A 16,098-nucleotide genomic window follows, 5' to 3' on the forward strand; every position below is an offset into this window, starting at 1 on the left:
ACGACAACCGCTTTCTTCAAACACTGCACATTTACTAAATAAGTGCACTGAGTTGCAGCAAACTGCAGCCGGCCAGCCGAGTCGAAGATCCGACACCGCCAACTTCCCACTGTTCTAGTTCAGTTCGATCCGGCCAATGCGTGCGCGAATTGGTCTAATCCGATTGCGCGACCAACAATTACTAGAGAGCCTGGTAGCGACCGCAGCAGCATGTGCAAAACTATCAACAGCACCTTGTCCCCACGTCGGAGCTGCGGTCGTTAGGGAGCAGCTCGATTCAAACTGTAACTGACCCCTCCAATATCTCTGTGCTAGTCCAACCGCATGCACGAGAGAGTGCAAACCTAGGGGGCAAGAGAGTGCCCCGTCACCCATACATGCCTAAATGTGTTGCGGGAAAACGCCATTCAGCAATCGATTGGAATTCGGAATCTAGTGAACCTAGCTGGTTACAATAGTAACTAGATCTGCCTTCTTTTTCCCATTACACCTATATCAAAGTGCTGTGTTGGTAACTCACTCTCATAGCTAGGGTGCCAACTCAACTCGGAACGGCCTATACGGCTCGCGCAAAGGACTTCCACAAGTCAATGAACCAAACGGGAATGACCTCCTCGCACCGCTCGATCGCTCGCTCGCTATCGGTACTGGGTTTCGTCTGTCGCGAACAGCTGTTCGTTCAGTCGGAGGCTGTGGGAGATTCTTGCATCGTGGAGCCGGTCGAAGGTGCGCGCGCGTGCTTCGAAGTAGCATGACTAATAAATTCGAGCACGGGAGGGTGGCACGCTTATGAAGTGTGCTTGGCACTGTTTGGTGCTTGCTTTGGACTCAACACGGATGGAGTGTTGTGGTTTGCTGTGGGGGATTTGTTTGCTGCGGGAGAGCGAGCGATTTCTGGGTGAGAGCTTTTCTCATTTGGATTTGGCGGGGATGGAATAAGTAGATGACTCGATCAGTTGCTAAATGAATCGAAAAAAATCGGCCTGCTGTCGATATAATGGTATTGATAGGTGTTAAAATTATTCCTTCGTTTCTTCGGCTATAACAAGAGTGGTAGGTATTAAGTAAGACAGGACTAAGCGACATTTTATTGATTCTGAGTAAAAAGAGTTTAAAATTTGAATCGTTGTGTGTTCAAAGTTATTATACTTAGTAAATTTTATTTTTTCACAAAACCTAATTACTTTTGGACAATGTTAAGATTTTTTTTAGTTTGTTGGGCCGTGAAAAATTATGATTGTAAGAGAACACTGTTTTAATCTCACAACAGGTACGCTATATATGTATTATGCTATATTTCTCCGTAGTGGAGAACAATTTTGGTAAAAACTATTTTTTTCCATCTTTGCCCGTGAAGAACACAAAACTTATAACTAAATTAGTGATGGAACTTGCGTTTCGACTTCGTGTCATCAGAATCGGACACTAACTTAGTTAACGGACTAAGCTAGCACCGGATTGACGCTAGCTCCAAAAACTCCAATTTGTGTTCCTGAGCAAACCACTAGCCAAGCGTGATGTCCCGCAAGAAAAGAAGCTCATTTTCATCAACTTAACACATTTTATCTTTGCACATTCAGCCTTCAATACCGCTATCTAAACCACAAACAGTTGCCAAATTTATGGTAGCTATTCAGGTATTATTGGCAGCAATAATCGCGTCAAATATCTCAAAATCAACAGCCAGCACCATCATTGAGAAAATTACTCATGATCTATAAGGGTATGATTATGACGCGATAAGATACAACGACGACCAAAAGCTGCTGATGAAGAAAAAATATGTCCCTGCCTGGTAAATAGATATCGAAACGCAATGGCTCGCACGAGCATTAGAACTAGTTTTATAATTTTTTGGAAACGATTAAAGACCCATGGCTCCGCTTAGATAACGCATTGAACCGAGCCAAATAAACGAATTATATAATAAAAACGTAGAAGATTTATAGAAGACCGAGCACTAAAACTCTCCTAAAAACATGCACCTTATCGCTGGTGATTGCAACAGCGGTTTTACAGAGATGTGAGTTCATTTACCCACTATATGATATGAAGAAACGTACACAGTAGCAGTAGGATTAACTGTCGTGATTTTGTCCTTGCATTCTATCGGATATCAATTGCTGAAAAATCAGTTATTAGTCAATTAATAGTAAGTTTGAAAACGACGTGACGATACAACGTACAGACATCAATAGGTAATCAAGAAGTGCGACTAACATGTTGTAACTGGTTGCTTCTATAAGTCAACAGGGATTGTTGTTACGACTTGTTGTTGTTGTTGTTGTTGTTTCGATTATAGAGGTTTTATCCTTACGGTCATTCGCCTCTTCGGGTTAGAAAAATCTCTTATGAAAAATTTCTAACCCCTATATGCGGGGGTCGGGACTCGAACCCAGGTGCGCTGCGTACAAGGCAATCGATTTACCAACTACGCTACGCCCATCCCCTTGTTACGACTTCATATTGACAGTCTTTCTTTCTATTTTTGAAAGTTATTAAATAAAATGAGAGCAATGATCAGAAAACATGGAGAAAAGAGAGGAAAACGAATCAATCAATTGAAATCGACTCAAAAGTATCTCTTCTATCTTTTCTAAACACTCAGCTCGAGTGCTTTCGGAATTGCGCTCTGATCATCTCATTTTCGGAAGACGTTTACGTCTTCGGCATCCGTAGGACTTTGATGCGTTAGTCACAACAGCTTAAATTTAGACTGTTTCCCAAACTGTGGGAAAGCAAACCTGTAATGAGACAGACATTACATTGTTCTAGTAGCCAAACATCTCCATCAATCTCTGTGGTAATTGTAGAAAAAAAAACAAACCAATTACAGTTAAATTATTAAACTTAAACCATTAAATCAACCAAACAAGTTCAACGAATTGATTAGTTGTCTGAGAAAGTGTAACCGAAATTATCATGAAAAATGGGCCTTACACGTGCCTTACTCTTCGACAAAGGGAAAATAAGTGCGATGTATTCTCTTCTATGTGTGGGAACCAAATGATGCTGAAATTATTGAGCTTATCCATATTTAACGTTTCAAATTGTTTTAGTAGTGTCATCAATGATACATTTAACACATTTTATGTAAATTAGAATATACCAGTTCACTAAAACCTCTATTTACAAGCTCTTTTTTTACGTAATATTCGATTTACCTAACTTTTTTTTCGAACTAAATTCAAAATAACGAGCTCTTATTACGAAACAAGTTCATAAAAAAAATCGATGATTGAAGCCATTTTGTAATCCAAGATGGCGATTTCCGGTTTAGATATATTCATTATAACCCCAGCAATATGGGTATTTTTGGAATGGGGTTGACAAGTACTTTACAGAAGTCAATGTTTGAAGCCATTTCAAAATCGAAGATGGAAACTTCTGATTTGGATAAATTCATTATAACCTCAACAATGAAAATTTTCGGAATGGAATAACTATGTAGTAGATACAGGAATACCCAATTTTATCAGCCTCCAATTTTGATCGTCTTCGATTTTGTCAGCATTTGGACCCGATTTGGCAAAATGTGCACAACTTAAAATACCATTTTTTTAAATTTTGCACTGAAAGGCAAAAAAATGAAATGCTATGCTAAGCAATCAGAAAGGTAGTCTCAGAGGGTACTAAAAATATTTTAACAGCTTCGTTTTATTATAAAGAAAGAAAATATATGTCACGATTTTGTCAATATCCCTGTTTTATCAATCTAAAATTCACCAAGCGGCTGGAAAAACGGGTCTTTAATGTATATACGGACAAATACAGTGACGATATGGTAAGGCAAAATTTTGCTCAACCGGAAGTCCGTCATCTACTCGCCAAGCCAGGTTATCGATAATATTGCTCGACCGAAAGTCGCCATCTTGGATTTCAAAAAGGTTCCTAACATCCATTTTCATCATTTACTCATGATGCCTGTTTCAAAATTATTCACACGTAATAATTATTAAATTTCGTGAACTATCAAAAAAAAGAAATTTAAATATGAATCTGTAGCGAACTTTTTCTACGAACTAACGAACTTTGAGATTTTCGCCAGCAGATTAAATTCTGGGTAGTTTCCTTTAGTTTCTTTTTCTGGGTTATCTTAAAGTCAATAGAGCAAACTTTCTTTTTCTGGTTTTGTAGAGAAATCAATAATGTTTGTGCACTCTCTGTGCACTGTGCCATTTTGAATACACTTTCGGAAACATTCCCGAATATAACAATGAAAATTATTGGTCTGCCTTTTGCCATTATTTCAAGGATCTAGGAATTCTTCTGAACTAGGAAAATCAATCTGTCATATTTTTAAATCGTAAGTTCAATCGATTTCATAAAAAATAGGAGCAGTAATATTTTAATATTTAAATGGATAAATAAATCGCTGTTTACAATTATCTGATAATATTGACGAATATATTATGTGAAAATACAGCAGTCTTTAATGTAAAAAATCAAATCAAAGCCTTGGTACTACATTCCGTAGCAAAAGTTGACCTTCGGTTTCGAAAGACTACGCAGGTAATTTTTAATGTAGATGGCAAATGCAGGGCTATGGCAAACTTCATGGATCAATGGAGAACTATGAAGGTGGCTATATTCGATAATCCCTAAGATATCGATGAAACCTTGGTTCAAGGGGATGGATGTGGGTTGTGGCTTAATTCATGTGATGTCCCGACTCATTACCATTACACGCGGGATGTACACCTCTGGCGTGTTGGGCTCGTGGATAGTGGTATCTGCGCTTGTGGCGACGACTATCACGATATCGAGGACGTTGTCTGGGCATGCACCGAGTACAGTTCCACCTGGTCTCGGCTAATGGTTTTCCTCCGGGCCAGACGAAGACCAACCAAGGTCCCGGTTCGAGACGTTATGGCAAGCCGCGATCTCCTCTATATGTTCTTCGTATTCACCTTCCTACAAACCATCAATATACAGATTTAACTGCTCCTTTAATGTGTCTTATCATTCTCAGAAGTACTCTCTTCCGCTTGTACCATACACCAACGATGGTTTGATGCAACTCCAAGATGACACAAAACATCTCTGTTGAATGAGCCAACAAACGCAGGACCTACTGCACAAACATCACACGCGCAACTCGAAGTCTTTCCGATCCGTATCCGAACCGTACTAAGAAATCGTCTGGAGGAACCCCTGCCGAGTCGGGGAGGACCACCCGGCGTCTCAGTACATAATTCTTCCTGATAAAGGCCACCCGCGTAACTTATGCTGTTGATTTCCTGATGCCTGAAACTGAAAATTTATAATTTTCTCCCCTGTCATCTTTGTCCTCCCTTCCTCCCCGGACTCTTATAACTAGAAGTACCACCTCCTACCCTCCACCCTCCCAAAATATCTTCTCGAAGTATTTTGCTCTTCCTGTCTCTTCATGTTTTAACTATTATATTACATAATCTCGTTGAAAATGCCAAACTCTACTACTATTCATAAAAATAGCTCCAACTAATCTCTTCGAATCTTTACAAAATTCAATCACGTCCTCTAATTATTCCTAGTTTTAATATAGTTGTAAAAATTGTCCCACTTAGTTAAAAATTATTTGCTCCAATAATCTCCCGGCTAAAAATTTAAACTGTATTACCATAAAAACTAAATAACTCACCTAATCTTACGAAAATTGTATTACGCCATGTGTAAGTTAGAGATAGCCATAAAATCTCCTCAGTTTTATTTAAAAAAAATCAATGTGTAATTCTTTAGTTTTAAGTAATTTAAAATTTAAAGCAAAACAAAATTGGCGCATTTAAGCTAGCGTGAACGTGCCTTATCAAATAAACAAATTGAATAAAAAAGGTGCAAGGCTAGTGAAGAATCCTGTCGGGCTGAAGCTTTGATCTACTAGGCCAGCGCCAACCTTGAAAATAGTTTCATTAAATTAAAAAATGTCATTAAATTGTGTTACCATAGTGCCACAGAGCTTGTAATAGTGACAAGACGCCAGGACACACAAAAATAGAAATTTAACTGTTTATCCGCACCTTCAAACCGCCTTCCAGATCTAAAGATTTTGAGTTAATTGCGACATTCTCTTAGTTCAAACATTCTCTGGATATGTTGCTACTCATTCCAATTCGACGTCTTCTGCACCTTGTAAACGTGTAGTCTAGAACACCTGGCATTTTCTAGCAACATCAGGGATTGTCGTATTCGATTGACGCATAAATACTTTGAATTCCATTGTACTAATTAGAGTACATTGTAACTTGTAAATCAATAATATAATAATAATGATATAATAATAATAATCTAAGCCTTGAAGTCGAACACCTCTTCCGGGTTCTCTGCTAGGTATAACAGTAGCTGGTCTCGTTTCCAGCATTCGTGCTACATTTTGAGCCAACTGTAGTCTGCTGTGTTTTATCAGCCTTACAGTGTCAGCATGTGTGTATACTTGGCACAGTATGTGGTTCAAGTGTCTGCGTTTTACTCTATTTTTATTGTGCCGTCGGAAAGTAATATTTCTGGCAAATCTTTAAACAGATTCATTTTTTGTTTAACAGTTTCTTTCCATAAACAATTAAACTATTTAAACTTTACTTACCATTCCAAGGATTGTCTTTATTTAAAATTTCGGTGCAACCTTCTAAAGATAATCTGATACCAGTTTGAAATCTGAGGATTGTGAATAGTTTTTATTTCGAGATCAGCTTCTATATAAGTTCGTTGACGTATGTATTTTATTTGATCCTGAATTGAGTTGACAACTATGGAATCCAGTTCCAATATATTACGAAAAATTTCCGAAATCCCTACTTATGATTAAATAATATCAAAGTAAGACTGTCATTTCTACTATATCTTCTGTCAATTATGACGCCATTTTTACTGTTACCCCTAAACTCTTTGGATAATATACTAGCCCAAACAGATCATTCAAAATAGGAAATAATTGTATTGTAATGGCGCATCATTTTAAATTTTTCTTCAAGCAAAATAATTTGGTAGAGGGGGTGGGGATTTACCTCCAAAGACCTCCTGGTTTCGCCTACTTTGAAGGGCAGATCATCACAAGGTGTTAAGTACATCCAAAGAACCCTATACGTATAAAGAAAAGTCATCTACAAAAACCAACACTAGCAAACAACCTCCGGCATCTGCTGCTATAGCACAGACAGCTGCACAAAAGCCAAATGCTGAACATACAAAATTCCACGGTAACCCCAAACCAATAGCTAATATACCTAGGCAAGTAATAAACAAAAAAGAAGACGGCTAAGCCATAGTCACACGAAAACACAAAAAGCATCAAACATCTAACAGCGAAAATCAAAGCTGCTCTAGCGACAGCTACATGGTGGCAAACATAAACGAGGGTGAAGGCAGATGGAACGATCGACAAGCAGCAGAGCAAAAACCTGACCATTGCTGTCCACCGAGAAAGAAAAACAACACACGGAGCAGAAATCAGTGGGCACAGGATACACGATATCAACAATATTCGTTTTATATCTCTTTGAAACGCATATTCTTTCCAAAAAGGTGATTTTTGAGTTTAAGGCCTTAATAAATTATAATGCTAACATTCCATAATATTACTCACGAGTAATATTCCATATTATTTGAAATAGTTGAGAATTCGTGAAAATGCAAAACCATCTGCAGAGTTGTATGAAAGTGAAAATGATTATATATCTTTAGACGCTATCGGCAGAATCGGTCATAAAAATAATCGAAAATGGCGTATTGTCACTAGATCCGACAGTTTCGGTAACATTATTTAACCTTTATTACGGAATAGAAACTTTCTATTCTTTGGCGAAGGTAAAAAAGTCACTGAAACTGACGGATGAACAACACTTCATTTTCGATTATTTTTTATGACTGACTCAGTCGATAAGATCCCAAAATTAAAGTTCTACAGCCGTCAAATCACTTAAGATTATGCATATCTTCTAAATATTACACGCACGCAAGATAAATCGTGAAAAATTAACTATGGATCAAGAACCAGTTCAATGAATTTGAGTTCTGTGAACTTTTGCACGTGGAAATATTAAGATCATGTGAAAAATTGCATGATGCGTGAAAATTAAAACGTATTTAATGAATCTGTGAACTACATCACGAAAGTAGAAACGTATTTAATGATTTTGTGAACTATTTCATGAATACAAATAGTGTATCGTGGCTAATATATTAGGAATAATGAATGAGTACACGAAAATATTCCTACTGTTTTGACTGTTGTGAACTAATTCGCACCCACGAGAACCAGACCATAAGCGAGATGCAATAAATCATGAATTAGTTCACGTCGTCATTTATGATCGAAATTAGGAGTCCAATTTTGGTGTTTGCATAATGTTCATAAATTTGTGAACCAGTTCACGTAGTGAAAAGCCATTTCGAAATGACAGTCGAAACCGTGACTAATATTAAAAACAACAAAATCACAAACATCCCCACAAATAAATCGTTATGTAGGCGTTATTAAAGAAAAATTGACCATAATTATGAAACACATGGTTTTTATTCATGGTCCTATTTTCGCAACCTAAAAACTTTTTTTGTTGCAGAACTCATGGCCCTTAATTCAAGAAATTGGAAACATCTTCTTTCGTGTAGTCAAAAACACGCTCTTGCACAATTAAAACGTAAATATAAAACAAAATTCCTTGAAAAGCATCTTGTATGCTAAGCTTGGTTCATGTGGGTTAAAATTTCTGGCATTTTTAACAACAGTTACCATAAACAATGGACTTTATATTTCATTTTATCATAATCCTTGAAAACAGCTCATGAAAAAAAGAATGATCAATTAAGTTTGATTTTTTGTGTTTCGAATTCATTTCTTCAGTAACTAGCACCATCTGGGTGTCTAGTTATCTAAACTAGTACCCAAATTAGCACTAGTTAGACACAAAAAATTCCAAACAGTTCACACGACATATGTGAACGTCTGGGCAACTGACATATCTTTGGTGATGTCCCTGGAAGTGAAACAGAAGCTCTGGTTTGCTGACGAGAAAGCAAAAAAATTTCATTTTTCATATTTTATTAACGTTATACAATATTGTTTCGGGGAGAAATATTCACAACTATAAAACTAGCCAGTATAAATTATTGGCAATAATGGAACATTTTTTAGTCCCGATTGGGCAACTTTCCGAAAAGGCACAAGAGGTCAAAAATAAAGAGTGGAAGAGGTATATATTGATTCTATCGAGCAACAGATATTTTTAAAACCTATTTTGTGCTCGGCAAGTATAGAGAGCATCACCCGGGCAAGTTTTTCTCGGTAGATCGTAAATTTAGAGCTACTGCACTAGCTGTTATTATCGTCAGACCCAATGGTGTCTGATGTTCGAGGATTGTCGGAAAAAGCAATCAATTCGTTTTCAGATGACGCGAAAACTCTACAAGCTGATAAATATTGACGATTCGTCCGATAGCGGAATGGATAATTTAATATAAATATTATTATAAAAAATTCTAAAAAATGATCGTAAGAAGTTATATTAGAAAAACCGTTTTTATGGGGTCTATCGCAAGGATCCCTCTATATCCCGCTACCTATAGAGAGCTATATAGAGCTTTAGTATCTTCAGCAAAGTTCTTCACAACAATATTTTCTAGAACTTTGCTGAAGACAGCAAGCTTCTATCTAAATTATTTGGAGAAATAAATTTTATATCTCACTTTTAGATGAATTAATCACTCAACTCATTATATCAAAAGATGCATCTATTTATATCTAGACACTTCTTCGAAGAAGTTTAATCTCCATATCCAATGGTTCAGCAGTTATAGAAATTTTAACGTGAAAACGGCGTTTTGGAACACTGTGCATCCGCAGCCCAACGCTGTTGATAACAAGGCAGGTTTTCATATGTTCCAAAACTTTGTTTGTTCATTATTTTGGTTTTTTTTAATAATAATTGGTAATAATTCTAATAGGCTGCATGCACCAAAACTGATCACTCAAATGAAGGAATGCTTCTTCATCTCATCCAAGGAAAAAATCAAAAAACTGTAACTAATGTATATTATACCAATGTTAATTATACTGGTTGATTATGCAATGCAACCTTAAGAATCTTGGAGAAGAAGTATCATCAATCCCAAAATTTCGTTCCAATTGGCTCAGTGCTTCGAAGAAAGTTGGAAGGGCCATTGTGCAAACAATAATGTAAGGCATCAAAACTAATTGATCATCGTTATTGATAGAGAAATAGAAAAGGGATGAGAAATGCAGCTCTGCTCCAACTCCAATGCACTTCAGGGTAGTTAGCTTTTGCACATAACGATCATCGTTTCTTTCAGTGAACCAAAACGATAATGATTAGTTAACGATTTGTAGAAATTGTAAGAATCATTAAATTAAAAACCGGAATCAGAGCAGAAAAAAAGCTTTTACTGTACCGTGCCCCTTCCGAGAGGGTTCTATCAGAACCACTAAAGGGCTATCGGTATATGGTAGTACAAACGAACGGCGTACGGGTAATTAAATATAGCCTTTCTTCTCAGGCCCCGATAGGATAGTGTAATAAATCTAACGGAAAAAAATGGGAAAACCCTTCGGGGATCACTTGGAAACGAACCGAGCTTACGCAGGGGCGCGCCGGTAATTACGTGCACAATTGCATGTTATCGGCACTTAATAGAAACTTCTTTGCCTTTAATAGGTCCCTGACATTTTAAGTAGCATTTAGCCCTCGTAAAACACAATGTTATCGTGTTGCGGTAGCTTTTAAGGTTATCTCCTGCTCTAGCTTTGCCTATATGCATGTATCCCCTGTCTAAAGCAGCCAGTGCCAGCAGCAGTCCCAGCCGGGGCAGAAAAAAATAAGAGAAACAATCGTAACGGCTACCGATGGATCGTACCTAAGATTTCTCTTTTTGCTTCCATTTGCAGATTCTGAAACCGGTGAAATTCGTCCCGAATCGGTACGGCGATCGTTTCATTCCCCGACGCTATGCCCAAACCCGTTCCAGTCGTTTCAAGGCGGAACGCAAAGCCGATAGAGACACCGATCTGATGCGTATGGTAATGGTTGACCTCCGTACTTATGCTCCTTATCGGACAAGGTAGGCCTAATGGCGGTTTCGATTTATTTTCAGAAGGAACGGAAAGGCTACTGGAAGTCCCACGCGTTTGCGGCGATCTTCAACGACATGTTCAACCTGAGTCCGGACACGGATAAGATTCTTGACTTTCGAGACGCCACCAATCAGCTTATTTGCAGGAAGCTCAAGATTAGGAATCCGATAGAGACTTATTTGGAGCCGACGTACACAAATGTGCAGAAGTTGGATTGGAGTTGTAAGCCTCGATCGAAGCCACTTTCGTTCATTGAATCGGTGCACGATTTACCCCGAATCAAGGTGGAATACACGAACATTATCGATTGGTCGGCCAAAGGGCAGATTGCTGCAATTTTCAGTAAAAAGTTGGTCATCTGGACTCCGAACACCGAAGAAACCATCGCCTACTGTGCCCTACGTACGACGAGCATTGCGTTCAACCCAATGGGAGATATATTAGCCATGGCTACCTTTACCCAGTCGAGGCCTATCCTTCGCCTGTTGAGTTGCTTCCATCCTAACATCAAGGCTAATGTCTCGAATATGAAAATGTTCTCCTATCTCGATAGCGAGATCAGCTGTTTGACCTGGGATTGCACCGGTCAGTATATCGCATGTGGCCTTGGTAATGGCCAGATAATTATCATTCGCTCGAGTGACTTCGAGCACATGAATCGTGACACCGTTGGCGAAACGCATAGTGCGCGGATAGTGGTGCTCAAATTTTCGCACGCCTCCAAGTATCTGGCCTCTTCGGATGAATCCGGTCATCTGTATATTTGGAGCTGGCGAAACTACCAGCTGTGTCCACTGACGGTCTGGATCAGCAGCAAGGAAGTGGCCCTCTTCGACTGGCACCCGTGGCGCGAAGAGGAGATCATTATCGGTAAGATTAATTTCGCAGAGCAAACGGTGAGGATGCGATCGCGCTAAATGACTTTAACTTTATTAGCTGATACGGAACCCGTTACGATCGCGCTGTTGCACGTGCCCAGCCACAAGGTGCTCTCGTATTATCGCCGTCGCAACGTGGACTGCTTTATTACGGCACTGGCATTCAACAAGGTTTCCGGTGAGCTGGTGGTTTCCTTTTCGTATCCTGGTAGGTACTAATTAAAGGCTATTAAAATTAAACGCTCTCTCCGGTGGCGCAACACCACCAGGAATGTTTGATCAAGAAACGATAAGCTACACACGGGCGCGCGCGATCGCGTCTTTCGGTTTATTCTGGTGCGGCAAGCGCGATCCGCGGGGCCGTTTTAACGACGTAATTGCAAAATTATATGGATTGATTTGGTGAACACAGCGCAGTCATTGCTAATGTTAATTATTTTGCTAAAATTGCAAAACGCCTTCTTCTATTCGCGTACGCTATAAGTCGATGAGTATCATTTTACTGCTATTTTCGAGTTGTGCGTGCATTAAACTGAAGATGGGCGATTCACTCACGAATCGATAAAAAAAAGTCGACTCTTAAAAAAGAACGAGTAAACCATGATTCTTTTATAAAAAGGGTTGCGATTCACTGAAATGGCATTTGTTCGTTATGATCTTAATGACATACAAAACAAAATGGAGTAAGTTGGCTCGATCGGTTTTCAGATACTTAACAGAAGAGACGACAACTTCTTGCTCTTCTTAATCCTTTGCTGCTCAAATTTTTGTTTTGCTTAAAAAAGCTAGTGTAGATTGTTTTTGTAATGAGAAAATCGACAAATATATTGCCAGCTCACGAAAACTAAGGATTTTTACCCTCAAAAATGTCCAACATGGCCTTTAGAGTGGCACGCGGTTGTATGGGAAAAGATCGAAATGTTGTGAACCAGCGGGCACAGCACTTTTTAAGTTTCTTTTGTGGTCCCAAATGCCTGTGCAAAATTTGGTAGCGGTTGGTTGCTTCCCGGGTTTGCGTATTGCGTTCAAAGTTTGTATGGGATTTTATATGGGGAAATCAATTATTTCGCAGTTACGTTAACAAAGATCGTTATTTCACTCAATATGAACAACCAGCTTCATGAAACTGTAGTTCAAACCTTGGTTAACAACTTTGTCGAAGGCGGTAACTAGCTAAGAGTTTTCAAAAAATAGTTACAGTGCAAACAATGTATTTTTACGATTAATGGGAGTGTTGTGAAGAGGTTGTCACAGTGGCGTCAACATACAATCGTGTATTGAATATTCTATAGCGATTTTCCCGTAAACCGCCAAAAGACGGGGTTGGGTAGCAGAGGGTTAATTCCAAATATTTGAAAGCAACAAACTACTTGTGGTACAAATTCCGCAAACTATTCAAGTAAAAAGAAACAACTGTTTACTGACAATTCTGGTTTGTACAGTTCTAATTTACTAACTTCAAATGACTTTCAAATTACACTTACTATATATCCTAGGGTGTTTGGTTCATGATTTAAAAATTTTCGAGGTGTGATAAAGGGTCGTATTTGGGGGGGAAATCGTTCTAGAAATACCATCAAATCTCAACCGTTACAGAGTTATTGAACTTTTTCTATAAATAACTAGTTTGTTTTAAATACCTCTGATTCAAAAAGTGTACTTTGTATTTTAAATCTTTTGGTTTCATTAGAAAGGTGAAATTTACTATTGGATGGTGTCCTCACTTGTTACAGTTAATGAGGTTATGTAATCTTTTAGAACTAATTTGTTTTAAAGTTACATTTTTATTAATTTTTCGTTCAATTCTCGAAAATCTCAATAGCTAACCTAACCATTTTTATGATCCAGATTGGTGCTTTTGGAAAAGTGGCTGTGGTTTTTTCACTACGCAGTTGTGTTGCGTGCCCCGGCACAGTGTAGTGGTGTGACGAAAAATCACAACCACTTTTTCAAAAGCACCATTCCGCTCGGTCAATTGTTTTTCCACCAACTATTTTGCATGATGTGAATCGTGATAATCTAATAAATCGACTGATATTCTTCTTTTAGAGTTTAATAAATGCTTTATATGGATAAACCGGTGACAAAGTTGAACGCATTTTTCCAACGCATACTATCAATCGTTCAATTCGTGTAGACGCCCTCCGAAAGTTCTTTGAACCTTAATCAGATAGACCAGACATTTTATTTCGGCGCTTAAACACTAACACCAAAATACTTGCGCAAGTTATTATTTTATTCTACTACTTTAATCCGGGAATCGTTGCGGCCGGGACGAACGGTGGTCGACATGCTGCTTCGCTGGGTTTCTGGGGACTGCGGTGTCGTACAGGAACAGGTATAGCTGACGGGTGTTTAGACCGGGTGCTTCCGTCGGTCGGGATCCAGTTGCGGCGGCAACTCGGCCGTTTAGCGTGTGGCCTGCGTTTTCGAAAAGGGTCCGGGAGTGGTACACTGTGCACAGAATGACGCGAGCGATTTAACACTATCGAGTGGGGTTAACGGTTAGTTTCTTGTCACAGGAATAACGTCGGCCTCAGTTCATATACCGCCTTATTTTGCAATGGTGTCATTCGTCCAAGAGAAGCACTCGCGTCACACTACTTCTTCACTGGACTGGGCTATAGTAAAACACAGCACACCGTGTAAAACACAGCACACTGTGACTCAACTGATCCTGTTAGGAATAAACGTTCAGTGCTTCTGGCGGATTCGCTTCGGATCTTTGAGATCCCACAAACTGGCGGAGACGGAGCAAACGAACTGTCAAAACGCACAATCCCGGTATGACGAAGGGATAACGCTGCCGCGGGTCATCACTGCTCGGACCTGATTTCACTAATTGAGCTCTTTTTCGACGCGGGAGCCCCTTTTTATTCCCCCGTGCCCCCGGAAACCATCTCCACTTTCGTTCGATGACCTATTCTTGTATACAGCGTAGCAAAGAAAAAAATCATTATTTACAAACATGTATGGGTTGGTGCCCCGACAAAAAGTTTATTTGAATGTTTAGATCGGATTGGTTGCATGCATTACCTTTACATTGTATAATTTTACTTTTCACCAAATAAAGAAATGAACAAAAAATGTAAATAAACTATCTGACACGTAATATAAACAATTGAGTAAATAAATTGTGTAAATAAATCAATATGGAATAAATAAATAAATAAATAAATAAATAAATAAATAAATAAATAAATAAATAAATAAATAAATAAATAAATAAATAAATAAATAAATAAATAAATAAATAAATAAATAAATAAATAAATAAATAAATAAATAAATAAATAAATAAATAAATAAATAAATAAATAAATAAATGAATGAATAGGGTGATGAGCCTATTTTCACCATACTAAGCAAGGTGCCTCACTAATTTGTTAATTTCTCGTCCTACAATCAATGGAATGCGTAAAAATTGACATCAATAGCTTTGCTTCGTTGTAAAGAACCAATATAACAACACAAATGCGTTGAAAACAGTAAAATTCTCGTGTTTGAACACAATGAACTCTAATCGAGTGCCCCTATTGTTGCGCTGCCATTTGACTCAATGCGTTGAACAAAGATGGCAGACAATGCTCTAACCAACGGTTTCAAATGGGTAGGGCGATAATAGAAACATGGCGCAAATAGGCTCATCACCCTAAATAAATAAATAAATAAATAAATAAATAAATAAATAAATAAATAAATAAATAAATAAATAAATAAATCAATAAATAAATAAATAAATAAATAAATGAACAAATAAATAAATAAATAAATAAATAGATTAATAAATACTGAAGGGCACCAACCGAAGACTACTAAACATGAAATAAACATCCTTCAAACATGTAAACACGGAAGCTATGACATTTATTCCACATTTAGACATTTACTGACAATATTTACAAATATAACAAAATTTTTAAGGGTCTATATTAAGCTGGCCCAGTGACATCGGATTTATTGTGACCAACGAAACACAGGTCACACATCGACGATAACGTTAACCACCCGCCATCGTCGTACTGATCGTCATCATCGATAATTCATCGGAGATCATCATTATACAGTTGGCGTTCCTTTTTCGTTAGTTAAGTTAACTATTGTGTCAAAATGGTTGAAAATGTTTATTGTTAGACATTACAGTCAAATGATGGAAGA

General features: G+C 38.0%; 1 protein-coding gene across 2 annotated transcripts in view; it reads left to right on the forward strand.

Moving 5' to 3' along the window:
- The window catches only part of LOC131688595 (protein cortex), a 132,643-nt gene that overhangs the window by 105,214 nt on the left and 11,331 nt on the right, over positions 1-16,098 (forward strand). Inside the window, exons 2-4 of one of the 2 annotated variants that reach the window (XM_058972950.1) lie at positions 10,877-11,008; positions 11,083-11,932; positions 11,999-12,148. In XM_058972950.1, the coding sequence (XP_058828933.1) occupies positions 10,877-11,008; positions 11,083-11,932; positions 11,999-12,148 (1,132 nt within the window). The remainder of the gene's footprint in view (positions 1-10,876; positions 11,009-11,082; positions 11,933-11,998; positions 12,149-16,098) is intronic. The other variant, XM_058972951.1, reaches the window with a different exon arrangement.

The sequence above is a fragment of the Topomyia yanbarensis genome, chromosome 3 (genome assembly GCF_030247195.1).
Source record: "Topomyia yanbarensis strain Yona2022 chromosome 3, ASM3024719v1, whole genome shotgun sequence".
NCBI lineage: Eukaryota > Metazoa > Arthropoda > Insecta > Diptera > Culicidae > Topomyia > Topomyia yanbarensis.